This window comes from Falco rusticolus, chromosome 1 (genome assembly GCF_015220075.1).
Source record: "Falco rusticolus isolate bFalRus1 chromosome 1, bFalRus1.pri, whole genome shotgun sequence".
NCBI classification, from domain to species: domain Eukaryota; kingdom Metazoa; phylum Chordata; class Aves; order Falconiformes; family Falconidae; genus Falco; species Falco rusticolus.
The window spans coordinates 93433753-93448442 of NC_051187.1; the positions used below are offsets into that span (position 1 = coordinate 93433753).

Genomic DNA, 14690 nt, shown 5'->3' on the forward strand with positions numbered 1-14690 from the left:
GTGGTTTTGTCCAAGTCTTTTAAATACTGAACAGCCATATTAGCATTATTTGTGATTGTTGTGTCATATATTTTGAAGTTCTGCATTTAATTTAATATAGAATATGTGCCATAATAAGATACTTCTACGTGTGTGTATATATATACATATGTGTAGGCACATCTATACATTTCTAAGCCATACGAATCTGTACAAACTAGGTTTAAAAAAAAAAAAAAACCAACAGTGATTTTTGCTTATTCCACTCCATGTTCCTGAAAATTTGGATTCTCTGTTCCCATATTTATATCTCACTCTTGAACATCGCTGGTCTTTAAACAGATTTCAGCTATTACAGCAAGTTCTGCAAAGTGACTAAATGCTATGTGAAGAATTACTACCTCTTATAGATGTATTTGTTTGAGCAAAACCCTTTGAAAAGAGAAAGGGATCTGGTTTTTGTTTGATATCTTGTGGGATGCAAAGAATCCCTGGTATTTCAGGATTCTTTGTGCACTGACCTAGTCATAACAGTTGCACATTTCCAGACTAATAAGTCCATTGAGAGTTTGAAGAGGCTTTGAGGATAGAATTAAAATCCTTTGTATTAGTCATCTTCAGTGGCCTGCATTTGATCTTCATTCAGTCACATTGGTACTGACAGTTTTCCTGAGGACTGTTAAGTAGCCTGTGCTTGAAGGCCATTTTCTTGTGTTAACTCAAAGCTTTATTTGGTTTTGTAGGGAAAATGCACTACTGGCAAATTGGTAATGTGCTATCAATTTTCTTTTTTTATTAGTTGTGTAGAAGTAGTCTGGATCTTTTGGATGGCTGCAAAGTACTTGTCTAGCTGGTTTTGGCTTCTCTCCTTTTTGAAGATGTAGAAGTTGCATGTCTTATCAGACTTAGCTTACATGTTTCAGATGTGTTTTTATCCAGCATAACCATCTCTGGCTGTAGTTCAGTTTTGCCTTTCTCTCTATCCTTGCTTTAATGTAGACTGTTCTCAAACTCTTTCAGTTTATTTGTCCATCATTTGAAATAAGTTCTACATACCTTAAGATATAAGTCCTGGAAATAATGTCTCAGATCCTGGGTAGTCAGTTTTCATGTTCAGGACATGCAGTTTTAAACACTTGTATGTAAGTACACTTGCTGTGGAAAGGACAAATTTATCTGGAGGATCTGTTGAACCTGTAAAGCAAAACACCAGATAAATAGACTTTTAACCATCTACTGTTGCTTTCCATTTATTATGATGTGTAATTCTGTAATTTCAGAGAAGCCCATGCAGGCCACAAGACAGCTTCTGTGTTGTGCTACATACTTGGCAAGAAGCAGTGTAAAATGCAGAAACCTTATTACTTAATGACGGTAGTAGCTGATGAACTAATACATACACACACGTGTGTGTATTCTGGAAGATATCTTCATTCATATACTCTCCCCAAAATCTTCATCCCAATGTTGTTATCCTATACCTTTCTCCCTTTTTCCAGTCTACCTGTTCCTGATCCTACCCAAATTGTGTCACTAAATGGTCTGTCCTTCTTTCTCCATACCATATTACTGGTGGTTCTGTCATCCTCAGTACTGTGTTAACAGTCGCAAGAAAGAGGTGAAGCCATTATATGTTATTTTAACCTCAGGCTGTCCTCCAGCAGATACTGATTCTTCAGCTAACTACAATGCAGGACACTACCACACTCAGATAAGTAAAACTGAGGGACACCAAATATTGTGCCTCTTTGAAGGAAAGTTCAGCTTAAGCAGTGAAAGTATCATCTCCTTTCTTCATTATTTTGGTGTACAGTTCTCTTGGCTCACTAGCTTATGTTTTATTACTTGGCAAATGAAAGGGGTAACCCTACTCCTTCCATAATTTTAGGGTCTGACAGACCTGTGAGTCCCTGAATTCAGCAGGCACAGGGTTTATACCTGTTGATTAGACATGTATTCTTCATATGGATGCTGGAATAAGTATAGCTATCTTACAAACCAGGGATAAATTTTGCAAGTGCACCATTTATGGTATCTTCTCATTAGTTAAACAGGGAACAAGACATTGCTGATCAGTTTTACACACCTGTAAGTGTTTCCCTGTCATAAAATTGTAAATAAAATAGTATTTTAACCATATTAAAATATTTTATAGACTATACAACCCATGCTGGAAATTAGAGCCGCTGCTTCTAGCAGGAGGGAGGGGTAGACATTTGACAGATACTTTTAGAGTCACTGCTTCTAGCAGCAGGGAAGAGTGGACATTTGACAGATGGGTTTTTTTCTTTTCACAGAACAGATTACAGATAATTTTGGTACATTAACAAATGCAAAAATTGGAGAGTCATATTTAAAAAAAAAGTAGAAAGCAAATTTTAGAGTTACTGGAATTGTATTGACATGCAGTGATATTAACAGGCTTTTTTCAGGTAATAAATTACTTACAGTGCAAATCTTTGCATTTCTGTGTGTAATGTGCTTAGAAATAAGTAAAAGAAAAGCATATTTATGCCTTGTGTATCCTGGTGAAAAGAGATTCAATCACTAGTGTTTTGCTATACAGCAGAGCTAGATAAATATTGTAAACAAAAAAGTATTTTTTTCACAAAATTATCATTTATATCCATGGACAGATGATTGAGATTGAACTATTTTTTTAAAAAGGAGTTATCAGAAAGATTAGTATTTATCATTATTATTTATGTAATCGTATTTATTTATTTGTGTTTATTATAAAGATAGTATTTATTATTATATCATGAAGTATGTATATTTCCGTGTTAACAAAAAAACTGAGTTACTTTTACACTAGAAATGGCTACTTTCAGATCAATGTGAGATTTTCATTGAATTGATAGCATACATTGTATTTCAGGTGAGCTCTGTGAGGAGAAACTAGACTTCTGTGCTCAAAACCTGAACCCTTGCCAGCATGACTCAAAGTGTATCTTGACACCCAAAGGATACAAGTAAGTCTAAAATATCCAGTCCAACTGGATCTAATTTTCTATTTTTTTTTCTCCTGCCTAACTGCTTTTCCTTTTGTTTTAGTGGAAGCAAGTTCTATTTTCAAAATAATAATTTCAGTTATTACTAAGCATTACAGCAGAATAGGCCATTATTTTCATGTAGGTCTACATTATTATCTTAAATATGTTTTACTGGATTTTACTGATCCTTAACAGTTCTAATTCCAGTCAGATTTTAAATAGGAATGCAGAGTAGAGCAGTTAGTCTTTGTGACAGTCTATACAAAACCCTTTTAGTAGCTTGGACAGTAGGAAGATAATTGCATTTAATTGAAGTGGAATAATTATACTGCTTTCTGAGAAGTGATTGTGAAAGAAATTATTAGGAACATACACTGAAAGGTATAAACTAAAGAAGTCCATCCCCAGGAAAACTAATCTTTAATTGCATCATATCCTTATCATAATTAATTAGTATGCACAATTTAAAGTGTTTTTAATAGGCTTTAGGTCAATACAGGAAGCCTGCAGCTTTCAACTGTTGTAATAAGCACCTGTTTTATGCACAGTAGGCTCCTGTACTAAAATCAGATTATTTATTACCATTCCTACTACTTATGAAATACCATTTTATTTAAAACATGAAAAATATTCAAATATATTAAATATTCAAATGAACATTAAGTTGATAGTTTTCAACTGGAAAATAGAAAACTTGTTGGATTTCAGTTATTGTGTGCTGTGTTTATTTTCTTCGTGCCACTTCAGTAAAGCTAGTTTGGCATCTTATACTTTACTGCCTAGTTCATTAATCTTCCATGTTAATTTATGAGATTTAAAATCATAAAATAGCACATGCGGCAACTTCAAGAATGTATTTCACTTAGCTTTTTAATAGCATGCTTTACATTCTTTTTTCACTTCACTTACTTGTATATGTTGTTGAATAAAAATTGAGACATACTTGATTGAAGTACTTAAAGTTACACAGCTATTTAAAATCACTCTTGCCACTTTAGAGCAAATTTTGAATACTAAAAGAAACAACACCAGGGAGGGAATCACAGGATCGATGCAACTGATTACATAAACCTTAATTTTAAAAAGAATAAAATCATGTGGATGCATGAACTTGTAATATTTTCCATTCATTTTTCACAGAGTTCTGGATGTTCAGTCAGTCTAATTTATGAGAATTCCCTTAAGAAATGCCACTGGCATTAACGATGACATTTGTGGGGTGGGGGGTGGAGGGGGGGGGAGGAAAAAAACCCAAAAAACCCATTACACACTGTCTTGAGGATATGTGGTTTCTAGTTCAGTGGGGGCTCAGGGAGGGCAGAGGATGTGTTTGGAGACTTCCGTTCACTAACCATGGAGTATTTATAGTACATCAGGCTAGTGAAAAGTCAAGAGGGAAAACTTTATGCACAACCTCTAAACTGTATAAATGGACCATTGGTCCACTTATAGCTGTTCAGTTGACAAGGAAAATATCCATCAGTATAATACAAACCTTGGATTATTTGTCTCGGTTTCAGCAATTAAGCATATTGATTATTTTTAGTGTTTGCAACCACTTACAACATCCAGTAACACTCTGCATTACTCATAAATTGTTAGACTGTCAAAATTATTAATGAGGGCTCTCTATTTTAAACAATTCTTCAATGTAATGGAAGATGAGTAAGCATGTGTAACTAGCAAATCTGTTTTCATTGCATATATAGGTACCCCATATAATAACAAGAATAAACTCTGTGGTGTTTACACACAAAGTCACAGCAACTCATTTTTTTTCTTGAGTTTTATACATCAGTAGTTCCTTAGCTTTGTCATAGGCACACTGTATTGTTAAAAGGCACTGTGCTATCTCACTTGCTTTCCTGTTTGATAGATGTGATTGCACACCTGGATATGTAGGTGAGCATTGCGATACTGACTTTGATGACTGCCAGGACAACAAATGTAAAAATGGAGCACAGTGCACTGATGCAGTTAATGGATATACATGTGTTTGCCCAGAAGGATACAGGTGAGAAAGATCTGAAGAACAGTACAGACATGTATGCCTTCTGTCAAAGCTGCTTTTTTAAAAAGGAAACTAATTTTTCCTGTTTGTATTTAGTGGCTTGTTTTGTGAGTTTTCACCACCAATGGTTCTACCTCGCACCAGCCCTTGCGATAATTATGAATGTCAAAATGGAGCCCAGTGTATCATAAAAGAAAGTGAACCAATCTGTCAGTGTTTATCAGGCTACCAGGGTGAGAAATGTGAAAAGCTGATCAGTATAAACTTCGTCAACAAAGAATCCTATCTACAAATCCCTTCAGCTAAGATACACCCCCAAACCAATATCACTCTACAGGTAAGATTGTTTGTGTTGCAGATTCAGATCTGGAAAAGAGTGTAAATTACTTTTCATGGTGTGAAAAATTAAGTTGTAAGAAAAATCAAAGTTGTCATTGGCTCACTTAAAGAGCTTTTCACAGTTTGAGCTAAAAATCTAGAAGAGTCTCTGGAATAACTCTGTATTCATATTGAAGTAGATGGGCTTACTGAGAGGAAGAGAAAGATATTTTCCAGGTTGTCCATCAAGGACGAATTTCACAGTGAAGTCGTATACTATGGCAGTAAATTCAGAGATTCATTTCATACAGCATTTTCATTTAATATTTATTTTTAGTTCTTTCTAAGTGTTTCTTTCTTTTACCTAGATTGCTACAGATGAAGACAGTGGGATCCTGCTCTACAAAGGCGATAAGGATCGTATAGCAGTAGAGCTCTACCGGGGTAGAGTGAGGGTCAGTTATGACACAGGATCTTATCCAGCCTCTGCTATTTACAGGTGAACCCAGATGAAACAAATTTTTAACTGAAACAAAACATGTATTAATTCCTTATATCAAAGTCATATTTTTTAAATATATGTTTAAAAGAAATAGATGCAAATGAACATATTGTCAGACATCTAAAACCTATTACCAAAATACATGATTTGGCTTGGAAAATAACTCTAATGCAGATATGTCTGAAAGACAATATATTATTTGATCCACTAAAACTGAGTAAGTTAGCTTTCAGCAGAATATTTATACATTTGTGTAAAGCTCACGTGTGGAAGTAGTGTTTTTTCCATGTCATTACTGCCAAATAATTTCCTAGTGTTCAGGGTAAAGTACAGAAATATACTGCATAAGCAGAAATCAAATGGATGTTTCTCTTCTCTTCTGTGTTAGGCAGTCATATAATGTGGGACTTTTCCCTGGCAAGTGAAGAGAAAGCTAAAAACTTGATTCTGAAAAAAAGGCACTACCCTTGAAAAATAAATGTTTTTTGCTTCCAAAGTCATTAAGAGACAGAATCCACATATGCTTCTGGAGCTTAATTTTTCATGGTTTTTTCAGTCAAATTTCTCTGGTTCTCTGAAAAAAATGCCACCTGAATTTCTGGGGAGGTTTTATGTTACATTTCAAGAATTTGCAGACAGACATTGCAAGAGTGATCAAAAAGACAACAGGCATCACTTTTTGGCCTTGATTTGCCCTACTGTTGCTATAAATACATTCAGAAGTAAAGGGGAAGTGATAATGAGTTTTTCTTGAATCTCCTTTTTGCTGTATTTACACTTTTTGTGTTGTAAAATTTTATCTACTTGCTGGAGTTTGTAGCAGCTGACCTTCTGCATTCTATTAGGGACATTTCATTGAAAATGATTTTTAGAAATGATTGCACACAAATAGCAATATAAAATCAAAAGCTTGAGTTTATATAGCAGTGAAACAATACTAAACTTTGTTAGGTAATAACACTAAGGGAAATGTGGCTTTAGTAGATTACTAAAAGCATTCCACAGAAAAACCACATGCCTATAACGTACAATATAAATTTGTTTAGTAAAAACATAGCCTTTTGCAATAAGCATTTTAAGGTTGCTTTTATTTTCTGATCCATTATGTATTTCATAAGGGCGTTTTTAATATTGCATGAAATGGTTTAACATGTGGAAATTGTATATGGGTTTTAATGTTATAAATTTTCATATATTAAAAATAGGATTTTACTTTACAGATTAAAGTATTTACCACAAATTTTAAATTGCATGAAATATTCACTTTTGTTGATAACTACAATTCAAAATAAGATTATTTTAATTTTCTATCTGGAATAGTGCTAAAGAAGAAGTTAGATTATTTTGTCAGGCATTTATTTTTGTTGATATTTATTTTGATAGGTACAGCTGTCAGAATAGGAAGCAATAGGAATTAGGATCATATGTAATTTCAAGTTATTTTCACTCCCATTTGTTTAAACTATCAGGAATACTTCTTCCCATTCATTTATGCATTCTCATAAATTTAATGCTTTCTCCAATATTATTAGAATATAACAGATACTGGTAATTCACTCTTGTCCATTTTATTTGATTGGAAAACAATACTTGTATAGGTAAAATTAAAAACCAGAAATGTAGATGGAATTAATAACAAAATAAGCAATTAACAAACAGTCCCAATTAGGTTAGTGTTACAGAACAATAGAAGCATCTTCCCTACATGGTTGATCTGTTCTTTTGAATTATGTGACAAGTGGAGAATGCAGGCGCAATGAAGAAAGGGATGGGTCATGTAGTGAAGTGTTACAGGGTGACACAGTTGTTTAGTCAAGCAGATACACACTTGTATTATTGTTATTATTATTATCATCATCATCATCATTCCTTTCATTTCAAATAAACATGATGGTAATTTTATAGGAGATATTTGAAAATTGTCATGTAATGGTATGACATCAATGTAATCAAGTCTTTTGCCCTTGAGAGAAGTGCGTACGTTGGAAGCCATGTGTACATTTCCGCATTTGTATCTATGTTTGTGCATCTAGTGATCACTGTACAAGTTAGATATTATTTCATTTTTCTTTCAAGTTCTAGAAAGAAGTATGTTGTAGGACAAGATCTTTTACACATTATACTCTAATTCCTTCATCCTTTCCAACCTATTCTAATTTTTCTAACATGTTTCCAGCCATCCCTGTTTCCAGTTCTTACTGTTTTACCTTCCTAGGATCTTTGTGACATTTTCTGTGCTTTTTAAGGTCTTTTTACCTTTTCACCTATTTATTGCATGCTGTCTTTCTGTACCTTTGTTACCTATTAAAGCTGTTTCCTGTCATGTTTCCTGTCCTTCTTTCAGTCCTTCCATTTTGTTTCTTTCCTCCCTTCCCTCCCTTCATTTTTTCTTAAGCCAGCTAGATCTGGTCATCTTTGCTCAAAAACTGCTCACAGATATAAACTAAATTAACCTACTGATTCACTTTTCCTCTTTCCTATTTTGTCCTTCTCAGTCTCCTCCTTGACTCAATTTCCAGTCCTGTTGTCCTGACAATCCACTACCATCCATTACTCTGAGTCTTGCTGTATTCTAAATATACCTTACTCAGTCCTACCTCTTTCTCTTTTTTTTCTGTAGGCCTAACTTTTGCTTCTTCTGAATGAGAACCACACAGTTGCTTTCCCTGTCCATGTAACCTTGAGCTAGCTAAGGCAATACCTTCCCTTTGAATGGGTGGGCAGGCCCAGATTGAGCAGATACTACTGCAGCCCAAAAGCACAGCTGGAGGAAAGGTGCTGATCATCTGCATGTTGAAATATAGTCAGCATGGATAAAGAATTTAGGGATCTAGCCCTCCAGTTTCTGCAGACTTCCATGTTTTCAAGATTTTAACACCTTGCCTTAGTCGATTTTCAGGATGAGAAATGGGTAGACATGGTGCCAGCTCACTGCCAAATCTCATGACCTGCAAAGCAGAGTTAATAGAAGCATAAGAGATAGGAGTGTGTGTGTTCACTTGCGAAACTATCTGGTCTGTTTAGAAAAATAAAAATCCATTTCAGGAACCATTTGGTGTGGAAAATTTTAAAAGGAACAGTTGAAGCTTACTAGAATTCTAAACAGCTAAAATAATATTGTGAAATAGTGTTGTGGGTTAACCCCAGTAGGCGGCTAAGCACCACACTGACACTCATTCACCTCCCCTTCCACCCGCAGTGGGACAAGGAAAGAGAAAGGGAAGAGTAGAAGTCAAAAAATCATGGGATGAGATAAAACTAGTTTAATAACCAAAGGAAAAGTGGAGGAAGAAAGAAAACAAAACAAATGCTGCAATTGCAGTCACTCCCTATCTCACATAGGTAGACCAATGCTTAGCCAGTTCCCAAGGAAAAGATGGCTAACCTACCTAAACTCCCCCCTCCTCTCCATTTTGCTACTGAGCATAATATTATATGATATGGAACATCTCTTTGGTTGTTGTGGGTCATCTGCCCGGTTGTGTCCTCTCCTAACCTCATGCACACCACTAATCTATTCACTGCAGGGGCAGAGTGAGAAACAGAGGCCTTGACAGCATGCAAATGTTATTCAGCAACAGCTAAAACATTGGTGTATTATCAGCATTGGTTTGGTCACAAATCTAAAACACAGCACCATATCAGCTATTATGAAGAATATTAACTCCATCCGAGCCAGATCCAGGAAAAAAACGTAATGAATTATATAATCAAACAAGTTAATGTGTTTTGTTTTATCAGGGAGATATCAGGAAGACAAAAGAGCGTTTTTAACTCATAATTTTTAACAATGAGGTTAATAACGATTTGGTAGCAGGGTAGATAGTTTGAAAACTAAGGTGGGAAGTTGCTTACAGTGAGAAGGACAGAAAGGAAATTTAAAAAATGGAGAAGTTTATCAAGACATTTACAGATTTCATTAAGGAAGTGAAGATTCATGGATAGTGTAGGAAGAAAAGCAAGACAAGTTGTGCTCCACAAAACAGTGATGAGGTGCCTGAAAAAGAGGCCAATACTTAAAACAAAACTCCAATAGAGAGATTCAAAAAGAAGTTTTATAATAAAAATGGCAGTCAAGAAATGGTATGTTGAAAAGGAGTCAAATGGGAGCTGTAAAGCCTACAGAGGTGCTTGCAGTAGCAACAAAACAAAGTTACAAACATATGATTTAATCATGATAAATATGGAGACTCAAAAGCAACGGCATTCTAGCTGTGGAGTGAATGAGAACTGATTTACCAATAGGAACTGGCTTCCAAAAGAACCATCATCCCAAAACCACTCATCAGTCAATCTGAGTAACAAGATGTGATGTTGGCAGTGCCAATACCAATAAAGAAAATTAATTCATTGGAGAAAGTTATTTGGGAAAAGTTGATCCACTTGAGTTTGTTCTGTCGGGACATCCATTTTTAAAAGTTAAATGATGTTTACACAAAAATACCCCAAACTTTTTCATTCTTTAAACTAGTTTTCATCATATATTTATTGGAAATACGGGAATATTCCTTCCCAAATCATTTTTCTTCTACAGAGTTTGAAAAGCCTTGAATTAGTTTTCCTTACAGCTTTTCATTAGGATCTATGCATTCCGCTCTCATTTCTCCCAATGGGAAATGGGCTAGAAGTAATGTAAGTGCATTGGCAGGAAATATTGCACATATATGCCTTCTGTTTGTTTCCCCTTTAATTTAAATCACCCTTACCTAGGAAGGCTCCTCTCTCTGCAGTAAATTTTTACCAGTAAACCAGTTTAAACTAGAAGCTTTTAATAATCACCCTTAAAAAAGACGCATTCCCTTTACGCATTATGTTTCATTCATCCCTGGAATGACCTCTTGCTATGAAAATGCATGTTCTGTGTTGCTGTCATAAATTTAAATACTATTCTGTGAAAGGCTGAAAAATTGTAAAATAATGCAAGTTTCCTTGGAACAAGAACATAATATTACGTTTTCTTGCTTACTCAAGTCAAGAAGTCATATGCATTTTGATACAGGATTTGTTGAAATGTGTCAAGTGAATCCTGGCACTAGTCTGATTGCTTGATCACAGCAAACAAACCTCTTAATACCTTGATTAGACCTTACTCGTTGGGAATGATGACCTTTTCCTTCCTCCCCATACAACCTTGCGATCCCTCTCCTGCCCACTCCCACAAAGTGTTTATTCTGCCAGTGTCTGCGCTTTCACATAGCTGAGTATGTTAAGCATGCGTGCTGCTATTCAGATCTTTTATCCATATTGAGCTGAGCCTGTCCACATAGTTAGAGTTAGTAATAAATAGCTGAGAAGCTATTTAACGTGTCACAGCTATAACTGACCATGTGAATGCTTCTGGTCTGTTTCAGGAGAAAAGCAGTTAGGTTAATTAAAGCATTGCTAAGGATGTTATAAGGTAATTTGCTTGATTTTTGCCTTGAGATTTAGGAAACTAATCCCTTTCAGCTATACTGCTTTCCTAATGAGAAGACATAACTGACTGTATGACTGTTCAGTCCATCTCAGGCTATCATACAATCACTTCATTTAAATAACTTTTTGCAAAGGCTTAAGCTCACTTATTTGATGGTGCCCTGAAGCAAATAAAGGCTCTCATGGGTATGGTTATAATGTCTGGTCTCTGGACTACATCTCATTGTCATAACATCCGTGCAGCCATACATTCAGCTCTTAATTCTCCAGTGGAAAACAGGGTAGAAGTAATTTAAGTACAATGATATATTCAGTCCCAGAACTGAATAATAATATTCTTCTTTCTCTTACGTACTTAAACTGTGTTCAAGTGCAGGCTGTTTACTCTGCACTTAAACATTTGCTCTGTAGCCACTAAGGCTGGTGGTAAGCACAGGCAACCATTTGTTGTACTTAGTAGCATGTGTAGGCTTGTCCTTACACAGCAAAAGCACCATGCTTGAAACAAGCCTTTTCTGCATGACACCCTTTAGGCATTCTCCTTCTAGTAGGTTCATATCTTATTAGTAAGGGAAGTTAGAAGGAAATAGTATATATAGGTAGGGGGAGGGGTGGGGAAGCATACAGTATTTATTGTACTATCCAGAAGCTGAACACACAGAAATAACCATGCCTAATAAACATAACAAATTACTTTATTGCTAGTATAAGTAGAGCTATCTGGACCAATGATGTGATTTTGTCTGCTAGAACTAAGGTTAGGTGCAGTTCCATATTCAATTAAATAGTAGGTTTCTATATCACTGGAGTCAACTCAGGCCTTCACATTTGCAAAATATGTAAACCCAATACTATGCAACATGTAGGAGACACCCCCCCACACACACATATGCAAGTAAGATCTTGAAATAACATTAGAATCATAGAATAGTTTACGTTGGAAGGGACCTTTAATGATAATCTAGTTCCACTCACTTTGCTGTGGGCAGGGACATCTTCCACTAGATTAGGTTGCGCAAAGCCCCATCCAGCCTGACCTTGAATATTTCCAATGATGGGGCAACTACAACTTCTCTTGCAACCTGTCCCAGTGTTTCACCACCCTCATATTAAAGATTTTCTTTATGTCATCATCTTTTACTTTATAGATTCTAATTTTAGTCTTCATAGATTTATCTAATTTTTATTCTTTATAGATTCAATCTAATCTAAATCTACCCTCTTTTGGTTTAAAAGTTACCTCTTGTCCTATCACTACAGGCCCTGGTAAAAAGTCCCTCTCCATCTTTCTTGTAGGCCCCCTTCAGGTACTGGAAGGCCTCTATAGGATCTCCCTGGAGCCCTCTCTTCTCCAGGCTGAACAACCCCAACTCTCTCAGCCTGTCTTCATAGGAGAGGTGCTCCAGCCCTGTAATCATTGTTGCAGAACTACAAACATTTTTGTGTTCAGCTTCCTGCCTAGTCAACAATCATCTAGTAAACATCAATTGATGTTTAGAATATCATCTATATTTATACAGTTCATTATTTGATGAGGAATAACATTGGTTGAAAAAGGGCTATTAATTTACAATAGATATTATTAATCAAGTGTTACTGAAGGGGTATTATATTGTGTTAGCCATTAAGCGTACATGCATGTCCTTCCTTAAAATCTACTTTTCAGGAGACTGCACTCCTGGAGAAGTTCTGTTCTGAAGCTGCGTGAACTCTTAAATGGGAAGAAGTTCAAAAACTGTTCTAACCAGACCATCAACCTTCTAAAATTAATATTAATATTTATTTTGCAGTGTGGAAACTATTAATGATGGCAATTTCCACATTGTGGAGCTCCTAGCTATGGATCAAATTCTGTCCTTATCCATTGATGGAGGAAGCCCCAAGATAATTACCAATTTGTCCAAGCAATCCACTCTGAATTTTGATTCTCCGCTCTATGTAGGAGGTAAGAGGATCTTACTGCTTCTTACTTACTAATGGTTTCATAGCTAATTTACTCTGGTAACGTGCTAATAAGCGCATGGTAAAAGACTCATTTATTGAGACAATACCTTTAGATGAAACTCCAGCAGTTAATCTCAGTAGATTAAATTCTAACAAATACTATATCCTTAAACTATACCTGTTGCTTTTTTATCAGAATGGATATTTGATGGCTACTGTAAAATTCTGTAATTTTCTACTGTTATGAAGCTTTTTATTATACTGAAAAGTGTGTTTACAATTGTTTAGCTATTTGAAGATTCAGTAATGCCTATTTGGAAAGTGTAGAATTACAGCATTCTGTTTCGATCCTGTTTTATCTCTCTATTTCACTGTACAGGTATCTGCAGGAAATGATAGCAAGGTATAAAACCATGAAGTATAATTTATGTCTGGAGATCTTATTACTTAAGGCTAATAGAATTTATGACATTAGGTAAGAAGGCAACCAGCTGGACAGTTGCCTCACAGTATGTGGCAGTGTTGTTGGGGTTTCTTGTTTGTTTTAAGAAGAAAAAAATGTTTCAGTAAAACCAGTAGTAGGTAACTGTGGAGATAAACTATGTGAAAAATTTTTGATTATTTGCTGCAGTTTATTCTGTAGAACTACGGATTCAAGCCCATTGTTTCAATCAGCAGTTTCTGTTGAATATCTGATGGGCCCACATAATGTAGGTAAAAGTAAGAAACCAGCCACCATTTTGTGCCTTCTTACTGTCCTTGGTAGCAAGTCTAATTTCTTAGTGGTCAGAGATTCATCATGGTTTTTAAATACTACTGATCTTCTACGCGTCTTCATCTTCTACTTAGTTTAACCTTATAGTCTTATAGGAGGCATGTAAAGAGTCCCCTTCTGATCTGTTCTTTCTGTAAAAATATCTACTTTCTTTTTCAACAAATTCTTAAGAACTGTTTTTTTGTCTAAGTTTTTCAGACTTGAGCATCTTGCTACCTTGCAAAAAACTATGCTACCAGTAGCACGTTCATGAGATGCCTATTTTCTCTAGTTAGGTTGCTATTTATCCTCTTTCTAAATATACAGAAAAGCTCAGGGTAGTTGCTTAGATATGTCTCTAATGGGAAAAAAATCAGGAAGCCTCTCTGATACTGATCAAGAATAGTCTATTTCTCCTACAAAACTAGTATAACAAGTGCCTCAGTTACAAGTGGTGTGGGGTAAGTTGACTTTTGTCTCTGAAAATCCCCAATGTATTCCCTTGAAACACCAAAGTTTTTTTGTCAGATCATTTCAGATTTTGTCGTTGCCATCTCCCATCTAAGATGGGAGGAAGTACAAGATAGCATTCAACATTAGTCATCAGCCCCATACCAGCAGAGAAAAGAATTAAAATTATGAAATGTATGAGCTGCCTTTAAAATTGCTTCATATCATGAATCTTCAAAGGAGGATTGCCTTTTGGAAGCCTATCTACATTTTTTCATGTGTGTCACTTCTGTCGTTTCCATAGTGTCCTATGCCACATTTTCT

At 35.4% G+C, this 14690-nt stretch overlaps 1 protein-coding gene across 16 annotated transcripts in view; it reads left to right on the plus strand.

Moving 5' to 3' along the window:
• The window catches only part of SLIT2 (slit guidance ligand 2), a 266430-nt gene that overhangs the window by 240417 nt on the left and 11323 nt on the right, over nt 1-14690 (plus strand). For 13 of the 16 annotated variants that reach the window (XM_037390296.1, XM_037390306.1, XM_037390262.1 and 10 more), the window contains 5 exons: nt 2858-2951; nt 4849-4986; nt 5080-5320; nt 5670-5800; nt 13009-13163. In XM_037390296.1, coding sequence (XP_037246193.1) covers nt 2858-2951; nt 4849-4986; nt 5080-5320; nt 5670-5800; nt 13009-13163 — 759 coding nt within the window. Of the gene's footprint in view, nt 1-1259; nt 2660-2857; nt 2952-4848; nt 4987-5079; nt 5321-5669; nt 5801-13008; nt 13164-14690 lie in introns of those variants that run through there. The other 3 variants (XR_005104629.1, XM_037390324.1, XM_037390315.1) reach the window with 3 other exon arrangements.